At 49.2% G+C, this 20,756-nt stretch overlaps 7 protein-coding genes across 7 annotated transcripts; 3 read left to right on the forward strand and 4 right to left on the reverse strand.

Annotated features, from left to right (window-relative positions):
* Positions 1-261: 261 nt before the first annotated feature.
* Positions 262-4,224, reverse strand: MIND_01291700 (DNA-directed RNA polymerase; the record flags this gene model as incomplete). Its single annotated transcript, XM_037369381.1, has 5 exons — positions 262-762; positions 811-2,465; positions 2,524-2,720; positions 2,772-3,274; positions 3,328-4,224. 5 exons carry the CDS (start codon positions 4,222-4,224, stop codon positions 262-264), a joined length of 3,753 nt encoding a protein of 1,250 aa, XP_037213879.1.
* Positions 4,225-4,433: 209 nt separating this feature from the next.
* Positions 4,434-5,630, reverse strand: MIND_01291800 (MRG-domain-containing protein; the record flags this gene model as incomplete). Its single annotated transcript, XM_037369382.1, has 6 exons — positions 4,434-4,606; positions 4,651-4,856; positions 4,904-4,986; positions 5,031-5,129; positions 5,183-5,417; positions 5,467-5,630. 6 exons carry the CDS (start codon positions 5,628-5,630, stop codon positions 4,434-4,436), a joined length of 960 nt encoding a protein of 319 aa, XP_037213880.1.
* A 1,593-nt stretch (positions 5,631-7,223) lies between these two features.
* Positions 7,224-8,473, forward strand: MIND_01292000 (PINc domain-containing protein; the record flags this gene model as incomplete). Its single annotated transcript, XM_037369383.1, has 3 exons — positions 7,224-7,346; positions 7,400-7,781; positions 7,836-8,473. Exons 1-3 carry the CDS (start codon positions 7,332-7,334, stop codon positions 8,471-8,473), a joined length of 1,035 nt encoding a protein of 344 aa, XP_037213881.1. The 5' UTR covers positions 7,224-7,331.
* A 670-nt stretch (positions 8,474-9,143) lies between these two features.
* MIND_01292100 (Zn(2)-C6 fungal-type domain-containing protein) lies at positions 9,144-12,008 on the forward strand (the record flags this gene model as incomplete). Its single annotated transcript, XM_037369384.1, has 14 exons — positions 9,144-9,200; positions 9,252-9,278; positions 9,323-9,348; positions 9,398-9,415; positions 9,466-9,623; positions 9,674-10,054; positions 10,113-10,338; positions 10,387-10,511; positions 10,559-10,612; positions 10,668-11,166; positions 11,218-11,495; positions 11,547-11,713; positions 11,760-11,880; positions 11,932-12,008. 14 exons carry the CDS (start codon positions 9,144-9,146, stop codon positions 12,006-12,008), a joined length of 2,214 nt encoding a protein of 737 aa, XP_037213882.1.
* A 256-nt stretch (positions 12,009-12,264) lies between these two features.
* Positions 12,265-15,579, forward strand: MIND_01292200 (uncharacterized protein; the record flags this gene model as incomplete). Its single annotated transcript, XM_037369385.1, has 6 exons — positions 12,265-12,307; positions 12,356-12,465; positions 12,516-12,865; positions 12,912-13,743; positions 13,793-14,149; positions 14,203-15,579. The coding sequence occupies 6 exons, from the start codon at positions 12,265-12,267 to the stop codon at positions 15,577-15,579; spliced, it is 3,069 nt and encodes a 1,022-aa protein (XP_037213883.1).
* Positions 15,580-16,692: 1,113 nt separating this feature from the next.
* MIND_01292300 (CAP10 domain-containing protein) lies at positions 16,693-18,496 on the reverse strand (the record flags this gene model as incomplete). Its single annotated transcript, XM_037369386.1, has 7 exons — positions 16,693-16,947; positions 16,997-17,319; positions 17,362-17,440; positions 17,488-17,820; positions 17,866-18,009; positions 18,064-18,428; positions 18,481-18,496. 7 exons carry the CDS (start codon positions 18,494-18,496, stop codon positions 16,693-16,695), a joined length of 1,515 nt encoding a protein of 504 aa, XP_037213884.1.
* A 219-nt stretch (positions 18,497-18,715) lies between these two features.
* Positions 18,716-20,399, reverse strand: MIND_01292400 (uncharacterized protein; the record flags this gene model as incomplete). The annotated part of the gene is made up of 4 exons (XM_037369387.1): positions 18,716-19,798; positions 19,846-20,075; positions 20,127-20,346; positions 20,397-20,399. The coding sequence occupies 4 exons, from the start codon at positions 20,397-20,399 to the stop codon at positions 18,716-18,718; spliced, it is 1,536 nt and encodes a 511-aa protein (XP_037213885.1).
* Positions 20,400-20,756: the final 357 nt, after the last annotated feature.

Consider the following 20,756-nt stretch of genomic DNA (forward strand, 5'->3'; position numbering starts at 1 on the left):
AGCCACACGTTAGCTCACCGATCCCATTCTCCACTCTCAATAAGGCGCTGTTGAACTTGACCTAGGAGCACATCAAGCTCAGCGGAGGGAAGCGGAGCCATGAGAGAGAGACTCTTGACGTCTCGAACAACTTGAGAATCGTTGTGACTAAGTGTGACCCAACATCCTTTTATTCTCCGAGTAGTACATGTTCATTAAAGATACAGTAAATGCAGTGTTGATATGTGTATGCAGGGGGGTGAGTAATGTAGGTATGTAAGTCTATGAGAAGAAATATGGCGAGTCTTTGATGCTTTTCACGTCAAAACTACCTTTTTCTGGAAGGGGAGGTAGGAGATCTGTCAGGTCAACAAATTTACCCATCAGTTGGGTCATCGCGAGTGCCTTCTCCTTCCGCTTCTTGTCCGCCTTTACTTCCAGTGGATCGACGAGGTCCTCTATGAACTCTTCGTCAGAAACTTGTTTCTTCCTTCTTCGTCGAGGTTTCTTCGCTTCAGGGGCTTCGTCCATGGTATCACTCTCATCCAAAGAGTCTCCCAAATCGGCTAACATCTCTGTGAGTGCGTCTTGGTCGTAGACCTTCTTTGTTGCGACGGCGGAATCGGTCTCAGTCACTTCGAGGATGTCTCGTAGGGAATGAAGACTTTTGGCTTGAGATGGCGTCACCCGTATCCGCGAACCGGCAGCACGTAACATCTTGATGAGAGTAGGGCTTCGAAGATGGTACAAGGGGACTTGGAAACCCCGGTACCGTGTCATGAACTAGATAGGAATCAGCATTTTTGTTTGTAGTCGTGATACAGAACCGACCTCTTCTCGCAACTTTTGGAGTACGTCAGAGCTATGCAAGGCAATGAACGTTGCCCTGATCACGCTGGACATTTCGTCGACGCTACAAGCATGGGTCCAGTATGAATCGTGGACGGATGCGAATGTCAGGCCTTGAACGTTGCATTCGATAGCTGTTAGCATCATGTGCGTCGCGTCCAAACTGTGAATAAAATTTGGGGGGAAAGCAGATGCCTGTTTCTGCGAGTTGACTTCGGCCGGTGCTGCAGGATCGCTGATGTAAACCGTTTGAAGGTTTGTGTAGATCTGTCGTTTAGCGACCTTGCGATACGGTTGACAAATGGGCAGGCCGAGGGGCGTGGTCCATACAACAGAAGTCATCTGCTCCCTTTTGATATGCTCGTCAGGCAAGCCCGTCATGATTCTGGGTTTTCGCCCAGTATCCCGTCTGTGCTGAAGTTCGCCCAAAGCCTCAGGAATACGATCACCAGGAATTGATTTGGAAATGAGACGAGCAGAGAGACTCAGCCAGTTCATGATGCCTTTCGCGCCAGAAAAAAGATCGCCGATAGCACTAAGCACTTTTTTCGCCAAGAATGAAGCCGCAACCCATACTTGTTCATCCGGAATCCCCTTCACGTCCCGTAACTGCTTCTCGATCTGTTCGCGGGCTCCAATGAATGTGACCCCATAGACAGTGGTCATGACGGTCTGCTTGACCACTTTGCGTGTTATTTTGCCTTGGAGTAGAATAGCCGTAGGGTCGCCCTTGGCGGCAGCCTCGGCCAAACTTTTCTCTACCATTGCACCAACAAACGAATAGACATCACTGGGTCGATCGGTTCGCACAAGGTTTACTTGCTGGGCACCTTGTTCATCGCCACCAAGGGCTGCATAGTGCTGAAGCCCATTACAAGTCCCGTCTTGATGTACTGGAAGGCCTGAATTGTAAGCCAATGGATCGCCGCTTTCGATAGCAGCATGGAGCTCTACGCACGTGGCAAGACATTGCCACGGATCGTCCGCCTTCTGCCACCAAGCTCGACCAGTGAGTGGATTCAATGCCGAGTCATAGATGTCATCAAGATGATCTTCTGTGAACTTGACGCGATCGTCGAAATTGGCCTTGTCGAAGCCATAAACATTAGACAGATGAATTTTGAGCCAGCGAAAGCCACGTTCACCAAGCGGCTTTTTGTCTGCGAACATGAGCAGCCCACGTGAGAGATCGTCTCCAATATGATTCAAATGAGGAGGGATTGGGTATGCGCGTCCGCGGAAGTCGACGTTGTGAGGAAGGTAGAATACATCGTTAAGGAAGGAGCGTGAAATCTCGATCTTGTAGTTGACGCTGCATCGATCACTGTGATTCGCCGCTTTGGCTTGGTTAAACATGCGTTGGCGCACCAAATGGATGTTGCGTTGAGCCAGATCCGTCTCATCGCCATCAAATGGTTCAGGTTCAGGTTCATCGTAAACCTCAGGAGGCATCTTCCCTAATCGTTTCCCCGAATTCCAGACTTCGAGCACAACGTCAAATATGCGTCTATTGATTCGCCATGGTGTGCTCCCAAGGACGTCTAATCCTTGGAAAACAAGCTCTACGTGCCCATTCTCGGCCGCATACTTGAGGTAAGATCGTTGCTCAACCGAGTCTTTGAATCGCATAGCGTTACCTAAACATAAATGATGGCATTAACCTCTCTGGCTAAGAAAGAACAATCGGCGACATACTCTTTGAGTTGAGGTAACCACCATCGTTGAAGTCTATCCATGGCTTGGGTCGCACGAGCATGGGGAGATGTCGAGGATGGAGCGGCATTGGATCTTTGGCCAGTCTATCTGCAACGATTGGGTTGAGTCTTAGCACACCGAGCTTTTGGCCACGTTGGTACTCGTAGCCTTGATAAAACGCAGGTTGCTCTTCTTGACTGCAATGAGTGAGCGACAGTGCTGTTGTTATTGTTGAAGATAACACCTACACAGACTCGCCAGTAATTTTATTGACCGCCGTTCGGGTGACGCGAGCAACATCTAATAGACATTCGACCAGCACTGAGCCAACTTGACTGCGAATCGTTTGAGTCCACGGTGCAGACCAGCCTTCATTGTCCAAAGAAAACTTGGCTGCCAGAACACGCCTTTGTTGTAAATGTTTATAGCCCATATTCGTGAAGCTATCCAAAGGTGCGTTGGATATCGGAATGTCAATCTGGTTTCGTCGACAAATGCTGGATTTATATTCGCTTTCTACGGCTTTTCCGATGCTAACCAGTGCACGGGTTGTCTTCATCCCTTCGGCGATGCCACCAGTGCCTTGGAGTCGCATGAGCTCGACAATGGTGATGAGACTGAGGCGATCTGGTTTGACGGTAGAGAGGTAGGGCGCAAGGTCTGACATTCGGCGAGAGGTATATTGCGATAGACCCGGAGCCCGCAATGCTTCCGTTCGCTCAATTTCCGTGATTTCACGCTGAAGTCGATCCTGAATTTCAGATTGTCAGTCTCTAGTAAGATATTGGGACTAAAGGGACCCACTGTCAGAAGAAGATGCCATTGCCACATCCAACGTTGGAGATCAGGCTGCTGGAGGACATTACTTTGCAGGTTAAAACGCTCAAACAGTTCACTCTGACGCGCTAGACGCTCTTTGGCAGCATCGAACACGCTATCTTCGAGCAACTTTTGACGTGCATTCATATCGGTAGGAATGACACGACGAGCAAGAGCAGTACTCGTCAGGTGTTTCCGAAGGGTAAAAAGATTGAAAGGAACAGTTTTATCAGAGTCTTTGATGACAGGGCGAGCCTCGGGAACCATATCTTCTTCAACAGTAGCAGTAGCGGTGGTCTGAGCTTGGGAGAGCTCTGCTACTACCGATGGTAAATTGAGGTCGATTGCTGACTTGGAAAGTCGAGTGACGAGCTCTGCGGCCTCGACTTCATCGGCCAGTACACGATCAGAAACAACGAAGAGGATGGGCACGCTATTGCGGACCATTTGACTAAGAAGGGAGGTAATCCCGAGGTGTGAATGGTTAGGGAAGCGGTGGACAGTGAGCAATGCGATGGCGTAAGCAGAATTGCTGGGTTCCAGGAAAGAATCGAACAGGTCCCATAAAGCCTTGATCCAATATTCGGTGTCACTCTGAGAAGCCATTTTTAGGTAGGCTTCGAGCATGGCGTTGACGACCCGGCTGTCTATAGCAACACTTTGAGCAGCTTGGAGGCGATCGAAGATTGTTTTAGCCCGCGGAACGTCGTAGAGATTGTGTAAACATGCGTCCATGATGGCCATTAGCTCCTGCGTTTCTGAGTCGCTGAACCAGATGTCGTTTTGTACGGAACGAAAGTTATGAGGAAGGGGGGTAGGAAGGACCGTGAGTGGTAAAGGCCGGTCCAGAAAGGCTTGTATGTCGTTCCGTCGCACGGCCATTGCAGTGGCGGCATAGCATCGCCCCTCCATAGACCCACGGCCGCATCCTTGAACTGCTGCCGCGCGTCGCCATGCGCGAGTCAACATGGAAAAATTTAGGCTGGGGATAACGTGTCACGCGGTGACAGGACGTATCAACCAACCACCAAATTGACACCACAACCATGGAAATAATTACATTTGTACAACGAGTCAAAGGAAGAATTCTATCAGCTTTTCGCTACATTTTGATAAGCTGGGCTAGCATATTCGCGATATTCTGGCTGGAAGAGTCGAGCTTCCTCCTGTAGCATCCAGACGAACAGTTCATTGACATAGTCTCGCACTATATCTGTTGATTCAGAGTCGAGGGTTGATTGTGCAATCATCGAAGGCATCGTAACTGACAGAGTAAGTTGAAAAAGTGAGAACCGGACCCTGACCCACCTAGCATTCGCAGAAGATGTTCTGCTCCATAGATTTGGCTCATCTCAGCAGCTTGTTTAACATGTTGCCCAGTGATATACTGGATACGAATGTCTCCAAACTGCGGACGTTCCTCGCGATACAACAGACAATTGCCAAGAGCCTTGTCGAAATAGGTTTTGAGCCCGGCGATAACAGCAGCGGAAAGTGAGGCAGAGTCTTTGAGACTAGAACACTATAAATTCAAGCCGCGAACTAGGAGGCCAAGGCGTACTGAGATGGATTCGTATTCCTCAGATGGGTTTCAAATTCGGTCAAGAGCTGTTCCACAGTCGGTTTACAGGGTAAGGTAACAAGCTGCAAAAGGTCAAAAGAGTAAATCGGCAATGCATAAAACTAACGAGAGCGTTTTTTGTGACTGCTTCCCAGTCATCGACAAGTTTGGCCTTGAGCTGCTCCGGGACGTTGAGACGCATGTCGGGTTTCTTAGTTCCCTCCACCTTAGGATATGAGCAGTCAAGTTGAATCTCATGTTATACTAGTATATTCCTACCTCATCGCGCCCTCGTTTGGTTCCACGCGTTCCAAGATCCTTTCGTGTACCGGAACGTGTTCCAGTGTTGGTATTGGTGCTTGCGCCCGCTGTTGAGCCAGTTGCGTTGCCTGAAGTAGATGCTTTGGTTGGAGGACGCTCCTTCGCTGTTTGTTGCTGTTTGAGCTCCTTTTGTTTGATACGGTTGACTTCATTGTCTTTCAAAAGTCTGTCCGTTGGAACCCATTCATCCCACCTTGGTTCAAGGGCTTAAACCCTAGATGAGTGGTTTTCAAACAACTCACGTTGTCTTCCATCCTTTATAATGCACAAAGTACTGTGCACCAGGCTTTCCAGTAATTGCATCGGGCCTTTCGGCGTCGCCTTCTTGCACCTTGAGAATTTTTGCAGCGTAGATGAGAGGCCCATGGAAGCAGAGGACACTTTCGTTGGTGGAGTATTCTGCCATCGTCGATTTGCACGTGCGCCGTTACATAATGTCATGTTTCTTCTCCGACTCGCTCATCGGCTTGTGTTGACACCATCGCGACTTTCTCGTACATATGCCGCTGGCTCTACTGTGTAACTCTCTCTCCACCTCAAAAGCCGCTTTTTAATCCCAACTCATCGTAGTGACCCAAGTATTCAACGTTTGCTTGAGCTCGAAAAGCAACAGTGCGCGCTGCTTTCTCTGTAGATTTTTCCATTAATTATTGTTGTAGGCAGACCGACCCGAACGTGTTGAGGCACGAGCTCCCTGAATAACATAGCATCCTCCTAATGAACCGTCCCATAGCGAGGTTGATGCTCTAATAAATTCTCCCGATATTCCTGAAATAGAAACACTACAGTTTGTAGAACTTCGCGCGTAAAGTCTCTAAGCTGATTTATCGTCTAGTGCGCTCGAGTCTGAACATTCGACGCTTCCTTGTGCCTCCATCCTGGGACCGGAAAAGTATTCTATCAGCCTTTGTTAACGACCACACTAATTTATTTGTAGAATAGCCAGTAACTCTAGAGAACTCTTTGGCATTCAGTAGGATATTGCGGTCAACTTAGATCTACTCTCATTTCACTGCAGGGCACGAACCACATTGCAAACCCTTCCGACCGGTTTCCCAACACAACAACTTCCTCTCCGGGGTCCTTTACCAGAGGAATTCTCTGAGGTTGAATATGCGTCGACCATTGTTCATGGACGGAGCATTCACCGGCCTTTTCGCCATCCTCGAACCCGTGGCGTTCCCGTTGCTCAAATCCAATTCAGGTCGCATGACATCCTCAACATGGACCTCTTCGTGCACTTCGCAACTCATGCTGCCTACTCATTGGGAATCCCTTGCTCGCGGGCATACTCTCTCCCAACCCAGCGGTCGCTTTGGACTGTTATTCGTGGGCCATTCGCAGCCAAAAAATCGCAGGAGAACTTTGAGAGAAAGGTCCACCGGCGAGGGATCAAAGCCTTCGACGCAGATCCAGTCGTGATCGATTTATGGTTTAGGTATCTACGCAAGCATGCTATGGGGGGCGTAGGTATGCGCTGTGTCAAGTGGGAGCGGATGCCCTTGGGGGTTGGAGCAGGCATTGAACGTGATGTTGTTGATAAGCTGCATCGCCAAAATCAACAACAGCTAACTTCACGGAGCAAAATAAAGGCTCTGGGGCACACGATAGTAGAGAGGGAGATGGGCCCCGTAGAATCTTTTGTAGCTACAAGCATAGCACTGCCGATAAGAGTTTTCATAACTTCAATATTGTCCAAGTCGCAACCAAGTGGTGAGCATGTCTTCCTTTCTAACGTCACAAGGAACAAACACTGGACGATAGCTCAAGCTCCGAGTCGCGGACGGTACTTAAACGGGCTCAAATCTCGCAGTGCGAGTCTTCTAAGTCTGAACACCCAATCTAAAACTCTCGAAAAGACTTTGGTGGATTGTACTACGTCGTGCGGCAATTATAACTTGGAGCACTCGTGGAACTAGTTATGCTCGCTGTATGACAGAATTAGCAGTGGGGCAGCTCATGATCACTGCCTCTGTGGTCACACGCACACACCAATCTTGCCACCCACTCTCAACTTTGTATTATTCTCGCACAATATTCTTTCGGCCCAACGCAAAACGGAGGACACACACACATTATCCTGAGCCAACATACTATCATTCTTCTCATGGCAGACAAGAAAGTGAGTTAGTTGGGTCTCTCGGCTAACTGAAGGCTCGACTCAACTGTGTTCAGGCAATGTCTCGCGCTCTCGGGGCCGCATTCCTGAACCATCAAGTCGAGCAATTGGAAAAGTCGGCTGCGTCCCGTAACTGGCGTAGCTCATCTCCCAACGCTACTCAACCATTTCCAAAGAAGCGCATTTCTCAGCAGCAACAGACAGCCAGTGCAATGACCACTCAAACCATTTCCAAACGCAAAAAGCATGCAGGTGTCTTCACCCTTCCCGAGCCGAATCACGACACTCCCTCCATTGATCGTCTCTCGCTGGTGGATGGGAAGGAGAAAGATGCGAATGTTGTGGTCGTCGATGCTAGTGTGCTTGTTCATGCCCTCCATCAAGTCAAGCGTTGGTGCCGTGAAGGGCATTCAGAGATTGTCATTGTACCACTTGAAGGTATGCATGCGAACCGAACCCATTTTGTTATCAACTCATTTATTTGATCGAAAGCTCTGAACACACTTGATCTATTGAAGAAAGGGACTTCTCCCATTGCTCAGCGTGCCCGGGCCGCTTCACGCATTCTGGAAGCACAAGTTGGCCAGAACCCACGTATTCGTGTCCAACAAGACGCCGCCTTTGTTCCCTGGAATGCTATTCTCCCTGAAGACTCTGACGATGCCCAAGAGTGGGTGCGGCGTACAATCTGTTGTGCCCGTTGGGAAATCAATGAAGCAGAAAAGATGGTTTCAACTACCGATGTCCCTATTGTTCGTCTGGCGGTCTTGGCCCCAGATGCTACTGCGCCCATCATTGCGACTGCTGATGCCACGGTTAGCAAGCATGAACCTCGCGCGGCAGGTTCACTTGTTTCTCACTGGGCCACACGTGCCGGCATCAAACTCCTTCCAGTTCCGCCTTCCGTGCCGAATGTGGGTAACATTCACAATACCGTCCCCTCTCGCCCAGCAACCCAAACCAAGCGTCGTCCTGGCAGCGGAGGTAGCAATCATGTTACCAAAGGCGCAGGAAACCTCGTCGAGAGACCTGCTGCAGCTATTGCTCTCGAAGGCATTGTTGGTTCGGCTGGTGGCCCAGGGGTAATACGAGTGTTGGCGCGAGGCGAAAGACTTGATTCTGGTCCATGATCACATTGCTACCCGTCAACCAAATCTACTCCTCCATGGATTCGACGATTCAACCAAGTCTTGACAGAACGCTAGTGTCAACATCACTTTCTGGTTGTGCTGTTGTTAACATCACAGCGGACATCGTTCTTCGAACATTCCACTGCTGTCAACGCCGTTCATCGTTTCATTTGGCTCGTTGTTGCTGTATCGCTCAACGACATGCGATGGGCCTACTTGGGCCTCCTGAACGATCCAAACCTCCATGGAATCTATTTCCTAGACTATCTCCCTCGTCACTTATCACCCTTTCCGACTCCCTTCCTTCTCCGATATCTCTTGACTGGCGACTTCCTTAGCATATTGTACTGGTACCTACATTTTATGCCACATATCACCTCTTTGCATCAGGACATTGACATGCATAACTGAAATCTGAGTGGAAGTGGGCGATTATGCCGACCAGGCACCGTGAGGGCTGTCGGTCATTTGCAAATCCTCCCAGGAAGAAACTCAGTCGAGCAAAAAAATGAGCTGACCAACAGGTCATGTCGTCATAAACCTATTATGGTAAGCTTCTCCGATCATGTCAACCTTCCAACTCCCAAGCTCATCGACCACCAAACTTTCGTAAAAGTCGATCTTGAATCTGCGGAAAGCTGTGCGCCCTCCCTTCTCTGACCCTTCCACCATGTCCTCGTCCTCCATAGAGAAACGTAAGAAACCTCCCGCATGCGACGCATGCAAGGTAAAAGCTGGCGACCGGTCCCCTCATGGAATGGGTAATAAAGATGTCTAGGCTCGACGTGTATTATGCCATCCTCAGGTGAAATCAACAGCTCTGTCTCAAACAAGCTTACGCGTTTATAGCCCAATGGCGCACCGTGTCCAAGATGGTCAGTCTTTTGACTGTCTTGTGGTTCGATGTGTTCAACAAGATCTCAGTGTCGAAAAGAACGTAATGTGTGTGGACGAGTGGTACTACCACCTCCCCTCTTAAGCTTGTATTGCAGCTGTACAACAACTGCCATTCCTCGTGGGCGGCCTAGGAAAACCCACGCTGCATCGCAGAGTTCGCCAGGAATTCTAGTTCCAGAATCCAGTCCTGCTTTCCGTGGCTCAGTCGACCGCCCAGAACTGACACCAGACTTCGTTTCTCATTGTTTTGACGGTGCGTGGCAACAATGACAGCACCCACTTGGCTAAAACAATTGCAATCAGCTCTTAAATACCTCCCACAAATCAACCACCCTCTGATTGCAGCAACCAGCATAAAGAACGACATCCGTGCCGTCTGTTACCAGTTGCATCTGCTACCACTGCATTCACGGGTGCTTGCCCTTTGTTTGATGTGTGTGTCGTCTTTGGCCTCGTTCCATCCTCTCGTGCTTGGTGATGGTCCACGGCCTACATCTTTCAATGACCACGAATTCTTCGCTTCTGCGCCATGTGATGTACTGCTATCTTGCGGTATTAGGCGGCAGCTAATATACCGAGCTCTCCGCGATGAAGCTTTGAAGTTGGCATGGGAGGCCGGAACCCTCCTGCAGCCTTCAGCGGAGAATGCAGCATCTTGTTACCTGCTGGACGTTATAGAACAAAGTGAGTGGATACTTCAAGTTCCTCGATCGCTGTCATCTCAAAATGTTATACTACTTAGTTGATTTTGTTGGTCCATCACGACCCTGGGCAAGCGCTTACTTAGCGCATATTCGTGCCCTGGCCCCACATTGGCATGTAGTTGGATTCAATGGAGAGGACGCAACGCAATGGGCGGGGTATCTGGAATGCAACCTTTGGTCATACTTTAACTTGGTTGCTGCTAACAAAAATTTGCAGATGACTGAGACAATCGTATCCGCCACAAATAGGACACCGCTCTTGCTGTAAGGTCAATTTTTCGTTCAATCGCGGAGAATATTAAACCAAAGTAGAACCCCACACGACCAAATGCTTCTCACCGGACCCGTACCGCCACCATTGGATGCTTTTCTAACCTCCCTCGAGAAAACCTCCAAAAGTACCAACTCCTCTGTATTGTGGACGTCAGTTCGCCCCTGTATGCACCTTCTTTCTGCGCCGACCATTTGAATATGGATTTGCTAGTCCTTTACCATGTCACAAACCTTTCGAGGCAACTTTCTGAAACTATCGCTGGCGGTATGTATGTGTTCGTCATTGCTTTGTACAATTGCATTTACGTAAAAATGATTAGATTATCCTCGACTCGAACCTTTGGCTGAAGGAGCGGTGCTTAAATTCCTTACTGCTCTTACCATGCTTCAATCTGCACTCGCTCTTCTGACGGAACGGATTGACGCTGTTCTAGACAATGATGTTCAGGTTGTGCTCTCTTCAGAGGGTATGACGCCAGATATGAATTTGCGGACCACAGCTTATGTGATTGCATTTGGTTTCGCTGCTATTGCCCTGGCCTTCTATCGGGAGCTGGAGTACCGGGATACTTTGGACACCCAGGCTCAGATCCTCGACGGGAGAGGTACACGTGAACGAATCCGGTTATTACGCGCTCAAACGCGAGAGCTGTGTTTAGAAGGTGCAAAAGAGTTCGCCAAGGGGTTCAAACGACTACCGAGAATACACTATAGTCCCACACCGTTACAAGGGCGAGTTATCGCTTCTTGGGCTGAATTCTGTGCCACAGAGGCTGGAGAAATGCGAATGTCACCAGAAACACAAAGTGTCCTGCAGGTGTCCGTCATTTTCATTGTTTATGAGGATAAATTTAACAGTTTATGGGTCAGGTTCTCGGAGGAGCTCAAGCTATCTGCATATTCATTCAGTGGGCAACAAGTCGCTGGCTTGATCAGCCGAGTCGATGTAAAACTGGGCCATCTTCTCCTAACTGGTGGAAGCAACAGCGCACATCCGTCGACATCTACTTTCTCTAGCTCTCTGTTTACTGGCGACGCTGCCACTGCTGTACCCCAAGTCGGAGCGTTTGTTGATCTAAATTTAGAGCTCGGAACGCGGGCCTTTAGTACAATGGAGTCACAGTGGTTAAATGAAACCACATGCCAAGGTGGTTTTACTTGCTAGAATATTTACTTCCAATAGAAATGCACCGTTCAAGGAGTTAGTTTCGAGACACTTAGAGACGGTCTCCTTCACACCATGACACGCATGCTTGTTTTTGGGAAGGGATTGGCAGATATTACCATCGGCTTGATTCTGTTCGTCAAACCCTCTATGCTCTACGAATCAGTGGCGACCAAGACACTCGCTACCGTCACTGGATTGGTGAGTGCGGCATTAGTTGCGTTGAGAAGCTGCCAACTTTCAAAAGCATTTGAGCGATGCGTCTATAGCACCGGGGTTCAATCATTCAATCGCATGTCTTGTTACCTCAGTTGGTCTTGGGACTGTGGCAGCTTCAAGAGCTGGACCTGCTGCCACTCCACCGATTTGTATGGTGCCTATCACCGACTACCGCCCCGCTAGCTAACATGTGTGCGCAGTTGCCATGACTTGCGCTTGGTCTTTTTTGTCTCTGTGCACTTGCCTGGTGACACCCGGAGTCTTGGGCCCTGAGTAGTGCGACGCTACTGATGGGAGGACTTGTGAATGCCGCGTTTGCGATTACATTATACATTGGCAACCCAAAGGTTACTAGTACTCTTTTTGGCCTCCCATAAGTGGACTATATAGCTAGATTGGGTAATTTTGGTGTCGAACGTTGGTTCTTGAATACAGACTTACAGTGGCTATGCACAGATGTCAATGATTCAATGCCACAAGCTTGAATTCAACAATGATGACCCAACTGTCTCTTTCTCTTCTAGCGGCGAAACATGGCGAAGCAGCAAGGACTTGGACCATCTATCGATACGCCAGGTGGATTTCCTTGCGAGGGGAATCGTTGAGCTAACCAAGTGACACCAGGTGATGAACCTTGCGCTCAAATTTGGTCCGTCTACATTTCGGAAGCTGAGAAGTACGACAAAGCACTTGTGGATGGTTGGCGCAATAATATGAATGGGCTCCTTATTTTTGTACGTGGATTGTGCTCAGTCGCCATCAATCCCAACTTGAACTTGAACAGGCCGGTCTCTTCTCCGCCATTTTAAGCGCGTTTATCGTCGAGAGCTATAAGCTTCTTGATCGAACTCCAGAACCGCTTGTTCAGATTGCCCTCTTCTCATTGCAAAATCCAGGCACCCCATTCAATATCTCGTTGCTCAATGACCCGCCGCGACTGCCTGGACCTCCCCCGACCGCCGCAGTCATTTGTAATGCTCTGTGGTTCATTGCACTTGGTCTTAGTTTGGCGAGTGCTCTCACTGCGACCTTAGTTGATCAATGGGCAAGAGACTTTCTCAACCGAACAGAGATGCTGCCTTCTCCAGTAAAACGAGCACGGATATTTGCCTACCTTTACTACGGCATTCAACGGTTTGCATTGTCGAAAATACGACCTGTATTCATTAACGAGCGCTAGGTTCCGTATGCACGCCTTTGTCGGAGTCATCCCATTGCTGCTTCACATGTCCCTGCTATTTTTCTTGGGTGGTCTTGTCGCCTTCCTGTTGTTAGTCAGCAACCTGTTGGCTTTTGTCGCTGCCACCCTCCTTGCTATCGTGGTCATCATCTATGGGACAATGACAGTGCTTCCTCTCATCCAGTTTGATTGCCCTTACCAGACACCGCTCTCCACCATTCTATGGAGTGCGCGGAGGTATTTTTTCCGTATGCTTGAGCAACACGGAATTTCGCCCAGCAATCATGCGGACTCTCCCCATTCACACTCAATGGTTGATGCGATGATGAGTACAGCAACCGTGCGCTCAGACCCTCGAGAGGCACGCGACAAGCGGGCGTTGGCGTGGACGATGAAATCATTGGCCGATGATGACGAGCTCGAGCCATTCGTGGAAGGCATTCCGAATGCCATATGGGGCTCGAATTTCGGTCGCCGGAGGAAGTACGACAACCTGATCGTCGGACTGTTAAAGGATCCTCAAGTTCAGCTCGGCTCCCGGATCGAGCACCTCCTTGCTAGCTGTGAAAGTGGCTTACTCGAGACCCAGGTTAAGCTGCGAAGACAGGTTGTATGTCTCAAAGCTATCTGGTGCTTGGGTATGGTCGCAGAAATGGGAGAGCAAGAGTCAGACCAGAATCATCCAATGGGCGAAAAAAGGCGATTCTGGCACCGACGTAGTGCCTCGATAGAACTTGTCGATGTAGAGCAGGCGCCTAAACATGCAACAGAGCAGCAACTGTGGGAGAAGCCTCGTCTGCCAACTATTGAACAGCCTCTATCGTACTTCCAGGCAGGATATTCCTTTTACTATTTGACTGGTACTTGACTGCATTCTACAGGGTCTTCAATGTCTCCCAAGTTCATCAGTGAATGTTGCCCACTACCTGCCATCTATTACTGCTCTTGCGAATTGGAACGATCTTTGTGCTCTCAACGGCTATGTCGAAAAGATTGCACAATTACTACAGCCTCGACCTTCTTTCGAGATGAAAAGCAACTATGAGGAATGCAAGGCAACCCTTGTATCTATGCTCTCGCTCCATAAATCCTACGTCTGGCGTCATGTGATTCCCACTGGGCTCGACGGAGAACAAAACCTCGAAATGCTGGTCAAAAGCCCTTGCCCAGACGACATTGCGGACTGGATCGTTCAAGTGGGGCGAATCATCCAGCAGATGCCGTTGTCCTGGAACAAGGTTTATTCTGTCATGTCGCTTGTGCCAGTGCACTGTTGATGATATAGAATTAGGTCCAATACAGAATACTACATTCATTCCTCCGTGTGACTGCTGAGGCCAGTCAAATGCCATACGAATTCGAGCTCACCTGCGAAACGATTAGACCATCAGTGCCAAATACCTTCGACAGTGACATGGTCGGCAGCGTGCTTACCACTTTTTCTGACAACGTTCAAAAGGCTATCAAAAACCCCAGGCGAGAAGTTACCCATGTGGACATCGTCTTAAGTATCCTACTTCCCTGGTTCGACAAAAACAAGGAGCTGGACATCCACGTCGTTCAGCGTGTCACCGATGCCACAATCGATTACATCAACCACCGCAAAAACGACGACGCTGTTGAACGTGTTTTGCGAGATTGTGATATCACACGTCTTTGGGAGCTTGTAACTGATCGACTGATTACTGGGCGGGCAGAATGGCTCGCTGAAGTAAGCAAGGCAATGTGGAAGCTGGCAATGCTTTTCCCTGGACCCTCTTCGCCAGATGTACGCTTTCACAGCAGACCCCGATTCAACGCTGCGACACTCTCAGTTATTCCCGTTGCGCCATTTGCTGTGTCGGTGATCGCATTACTCAAGACCCATATTCTTAATGCGTATGAAGCGACCTACGCACCGCAAGACTCGGAAGCCAAAGCCAATCTACAAGAACTCGAGAAGCAACTAGTTCTGCACGAGAAAGTCAGTGTTGCCTCAGCATTCAAACGGGCTATCTACGCCGTCCAGGATAGCTTGGAGCTCATGGGCGCTGTCCATGGAGTAATTTCGCCATTCCCTATGAAGGGACTTGCACTCGAGCCCATGCCGGTGCTCCCTACGTTTACCATCCGGACTAAGGACGGTTATAGCGAATGGAGACATGCGACCATGGAGGTTGTCGAACAGGCTATCAAATTGGGCGGCAGGCTGGAGCGGCGAATGGACCAAGCGCGATTCGCAATTGCCATAGAATTCATGCAACGCTGTGCTGCAGCGCAAACTGCTAATGATCTGCCTTACGAGCCGGTCAAAACCTTTGCTAACAACATTATGCGTGGGGTGTTCGTGCAAGACCCTCCCCACGTTGACAACCAACGGTCCTTTGTCGAGGCTCTTCGTGGATTGACTATCTCGGGGAAAGATGAGCACAGCAGGCTTGCTCGCGTGGTCCTGGAGTCGTCGCTATTTGCTGGTCGGGAGGAAAACAAGCTTCCCTGGCTAGACGACTTTGTCTCAATCAAAGCTCTGCAAGATCTGCTGCGAACCCATCTCCAATTCTTCACCAAGGACGCTCTGGGTATTCCGCGCAAGATCGAAGATGTCCTGGGTTGGCTAGAACTCAAGTTAGACGTGTTGGAGCGAGGCGTATCTGAATCGTCTGTTAGGAAAGACACCATTGGTCGCTAGAACCACCAATCAAATTCCTCATGCTGAATTCAACACGAATGCGATTTTATATAATCATGCGTATTTTAACTATGTTCTTTCTCTTTGGCGTAAACAGTTAATCGTAAAATGCGTCAAAACCCGTGAATCTCGTGGAACGAAGCCGAATGTTATAAAGTAAGCTGGCGCCGCCAAGGGCACAGAACTGTTGTTGATAGGTTTTCTAATAGGTATATCAGTGTTTGTAGTACCAAAGCCAAGAGCGACTCGTACTATTGATCAAGCAATGATGCAACTACCGCTGCTGCCTGAACCACTGTCGTCGTTGACGAGTGAAGTTTGGTCGTCGGTTTGGCATACGACACAGCTACCGCTGCTTCCCGTGCTGCTGTCGTCGTTGGTGGGGGGAATAGTAGATTCGTCCATCTTGGTGGGGATGAGGGAAGTAAAAGCGTCCATGATATTGATTATTAGTGGGGAAGGGGGGGTTCGTTGGAGGTTGCAGGAACGTTGGCCGACTTTTATATGTTTGCGACCAATCGGGGTAATGACTCTTACAATTGTTTGAGAATGCCTCGAAATAGCAAAAACGTAGAGCCTCAAGGCGATCAAGAGGTCGCTTGGGTGAAAGGACAATGAGTCGGTGTGTGAAGTGATCAGCGTTTGCCGGTTAGATGATCAAGCACACAAAAAAGTCTTCGCCATACGGCAATTTGCACCCACACAAGACAAAAAGAAAACTTTGATATGATCAGGTCGGGCTTCAAGATTTGATGACTAAAGTCACGAACCAGAAGCTCAAGTGGTTCAAACTAGACAGTTTACTATGTTCCATTCGACAGAGAGAAATGAAAGCTCGTGGAAGAGGAGGCGAAATATGGGGATGATAAGTGGTTGAATAAAGTCGTGATTTGGAGGTACCATATGCTTCGGATCCGCATTCGTTTGAACAATTGCGGTGAGTCGGTAATTCAACTACAAACTTGATAGGATGTGATTACCACGGACGTGCTCCTGGTATAACAGGAAAACACCGGCTAATGTTCCTGACGGAGATACTCAATGCGCGCGAAGAAAAAGGCATTAAAACAAGCAGCCGACCTATTAACATCCTGCGTTCTGTTCTGGCCCACTTTAGAGGGATGTTGCCTCGTAGTTGTACAGCCGAGCCCACTCCAAAAGCAGGAGAGACATGTAGCAATCGTTTTGAGCATCCGTCATGACCTTGTCCGCAAAGAGCTTGCCAGTCTCCTGTATGCGACGAGCCTCTTGTTCATGGTCTATTGCCCATTGCAGCTTGTGGACCAGGTCGGAGAGGTCATATTTAACCGGAATAAAGTGTTCATATGGACGAATCCAGTCGTTGAAGAATTCCTGATAGACCGTTGCCTGTAGACTTTTTACTAAAAAAGCGCCGACGCGATCGAGGTTGCAGTACCTTGAAAACGAGGGAGCCGGATCGTAGCAATCCTAGAAATCGACCACTAAACGTGTTCCCGTCGATGTCAAATAGATATTTGTATCCCAGCACGTCTCTTCTCGACGCCTTTGGCCCAAATATTGAATATTCTATGATAATAGGGCTGAAGCGACAACCATCTTCAGTTTTGCAGTATTCCTGGGCGAAGCCCGTCATCTTGATGTCCATTATATCGGAGTGATTGCTGGCTAACTTGAGGAGGCGGAACCGAGGGAAAGAATGGTGATTGGAAGTTGTGGGTGTTGAAAGAATACGACCACCAGTGGAGCCACCGCGCCAATCTGTGACGAATTAGAACAAAAAGACTGTAAAAAAAGGCTCACAAAGAATGGGTTTCTTGTCCGCCCAAGGGATATCGTTTGCACCGATTTTCGGCGACCAACGGGACATGCGGTAGTAATACTAAGTGAAATATGAGGTTGGGCCATGGCATCGATTAGCACAAGCACCTGACCAGGAAACAGGATATCCGCGAAGCAAGTTAATTTTGCCATACTGAACAAGGGCCATAATGAAGTCGTGAAATCCGAGCTGGCGCTTGAAGTGAGGAAGGACACAAGTTCACTGTCATCATGGACGAAACCATGTCCACGACTGCTAACATTACATCCGGGTTGATTCCGAAAGAATGGACCGGTCGGTGAAGGAGTGAGGTGGAATGGCATGAGGTCTGCGCTTGGATCGATTTTTTCAAGGGCGCCAGGTTGGCGTGTATCGAAAACTACGCGCGGCTCATCGCGTCCATTGAGGAGAAACGTCAAGTCAGGCATTAACGAGGTTATCTGGGGAGTTCGAGCAGATTTCTGAGTATACGAAGGACTCCCTACCTTGAACAAGTGTTGCGGAATATCTTTTGCATAGGTAGTTGGTTGATATGGGGGCAGAACAAGTTTCTTGTCCTTGAAAGCTATGGCGGCGAGCCCATATGCTGCTTGACGCTTCGGTCTAAGGTCTTGCGTTTCCCGGAGGAACTGATTGTGGGTTTAATTGATGGGTGCAGGCTGGTTGCGACATTGTAAACATACCAGTTCACTGCCTTGGTCAACCGCCTCCCTGAACCACTTCGGGTGCTTTTTCGCAAGCTGATAGAAGGGTTCGAAGTCTCGATGAATTTGGTCATAATTATCGATGAGGCAGCTGCTATTCTTCGCAAAGTTGAACCACTCCGAGTAATTGGGCGGTGGTGGACGTCGCGTTTTAAGCGTGTATCGGGCAATAGCCTCGTTGAGAGTGCTGGATTGCTTTGAAAGAAGCGAGTCCAAGGCACGCTGTGCAGAGGCTCGGGCTGCAATTGACAACGGATCGAAGTCAAGGGGAATGTCCGGTCTTGCGACAATAAACGGTGTAGGCCGAGGCTGGGTGTCTGTGTTGTTTAACTGCGGAAGTTTGCCTATGAGGAAGGTCGCTACAGCGAAGGGAAGGAATATTAGAGTCCGACGAACAAGTCGAATCTGCCATGGTTGCATCCAAGCAACATCTAAGTCTGATTTCGTGAATATGTGATCACGTGTAGACCCCTGAGCTGAGTTTTACGAGAAAAAGCAGCCAACGAAAACCGAATATGTACAGTAAATTACACAACAGTGATAGCAAATACGCGGATGGCAAGAGGCAATACAGTTGAGAATGCATATGGCAAAGAACGAATGGACCCAAGTCGGAACCCGAGAGAAAAAGTTATCTATACTGGTCATCATCTTGATATCGGACATGAGAGGGCGCTGACGATGACTTGGGAGGACCAGGTACGAGGGCCGCGTTAAGCGAAGATGCGGAGGCCGGGGAGAAAGGCGTGTGATAAGATGCCAAGGAATGTTCATGCTGCAACTGTCGCGACCACGAAGTGGGCATTTCAGTTGACCATGAATTGGGGGTAGGAATAAGCGTGGAGATGGTTTGTGACGGATAGTAAGACGGGCTATCGTCGGACGGGGGGTAGTACACCATAGATGGGAGGGAACGCATCTGAGTCTGGGGGGTCGGGCCAGCTAGATCTGAGAGGCTTTGCGACTGTTTGACTCGTATTTGTTGGGAAGCTTCCTGGGTATATGCAGCCGCCGCCGCCGCAAGTGAGCTTGAGCTCATCGAGTTGCTGGACGTCGGAGTTGCTTGCATAGCCGTGCTAACACTGATTTGATTGGTCTGTGGGGTTATTATCGGAGGAGGTTTCACAGATGAAGGAGACGGTTGAGTTGCTGGAGTGGAAGGGATGAAAACACGGAGGGGTGACACATCGACACTCTCCACTTTAGCACGCTTTAGGGTGGAACTTGTTGGAGTCGGAGATAAGCTCTCATCGCGATGCAGTTCCCGCTTTCTTGAGGTCCCTATTCGGGATGTAGGGGGAGATCTAGGTTCATGAGCTGGGATATGACGTCTCGAAGTAAGACTGCGATTTGAGGGCTTAACATCTTGCTCATCCAGGTCGCGTGCCTTGCCTTTGATGATGTTATTTCTTCCCTTACCATTACTGGTAGACCGTGAAACGCGTATTGGGGCGGCGCTAATACCCAGGCCAAGGTCCATCCCCTGCGCAAGTACCTCGTCCGCCTCACCTCTATACCGTGGGTGGCCATCGGGATCTAGCTCCATTTTGGGGGGACATCGAAAGTTGGCTTTATCGAGAAAGACCGGACTGATCTCCAGAGAAACAAACTCTGGCAATGTTGAAGGTGTACGGAGACGCCCTGCTGTAACGTCCGCAATCTTGTAGTACGAAATTAGGTGATGGGTAGAGCCGTTGATTGTCATGGACAATGTCTAGCCAAGTTCCAGTCGACGAATATTTGGGATGGACAGCGACGAACCTTTTTCATGAGCCCATCCTTCTTGAATTTGACGCTGTTGGTAAGACTTCCCATGAGTTTCCGTTCTTCGTTGCGGTCAACGCCATGAACAACTTGGTTCTTTGGGCGACTGAGACTTTCTCCCTCCATCTCTCCCTCCCCTTCCTCCGAGTCCAACTCTTCCTGCTTCCGCTTTTTCGAGCCGTGCGATGCGCCTTTCTTGTCCGTCTCGCGGTAGAGCAGAAAATTTCCTTTGCAAACCCCATCAACTTGAACCTAAGCAATATCGAAGCCATGTTTACCAAGTATTCGGCTGGGTGACCAGTAGCACCCATCCGTCCACCGCTTGATACCGGACTCCTCTTCATTGAAGACGAACACGCTCCCGCTCATGATCATGCTTCGTTCGTTGTCGACAAGACGACGAGTTACTCGTGGAATGAGGTTGCGTTTGGCAGCTTCAAAGATAATCAAGGCGTCGCCTGTGGTTTCGATCCAACCGCTCCATGGAGGGCCTGCAGTCTGATAACAGAGTTGGTAGGTGAAGGGTAAAAGTCAAGGGTCATAAGCACCATGGAGCAATCTACATTTTAGTTTTAGAGTTTGATTGCACACAGCACAACAATAAAAGGCGATAAACACACCAACAAATTCCACCACCCCCCAAACTGAATCCCGTGTCCCGCCTCTGGTCCGTGTCCAAGACACGACCGACGTCAGTCGATGTCGTGGCGTCGGTCAACAGGCCGCGCCGCGTCACATGTCCGGTTAACACATCTTTGACGCTGACTAGTTGTAGTTGTTGACTCTCACAACTGCACAAAACACACTTTTTATATACGGAGACGTGCTTTTATACCATAACTGGCTTCTCATCTCTGCGTTTCAGACCATGCGCATGATTTGTTCATATGTGAGTAAACATGGAGCGT

Source organism: Mycena indigotica (assembly GCF_014461135.1).
Source record: "Mycena indigotica strain 171206Taipei chromosome Unknown Mind.scaff0014, whole genome shotgun sequence".
NCBI lineage: Eukaryota > Fungi > Basidiomycota > Agaricomycetes > Agaricales > Mycenaceae > Mycena > Mycena indigotica.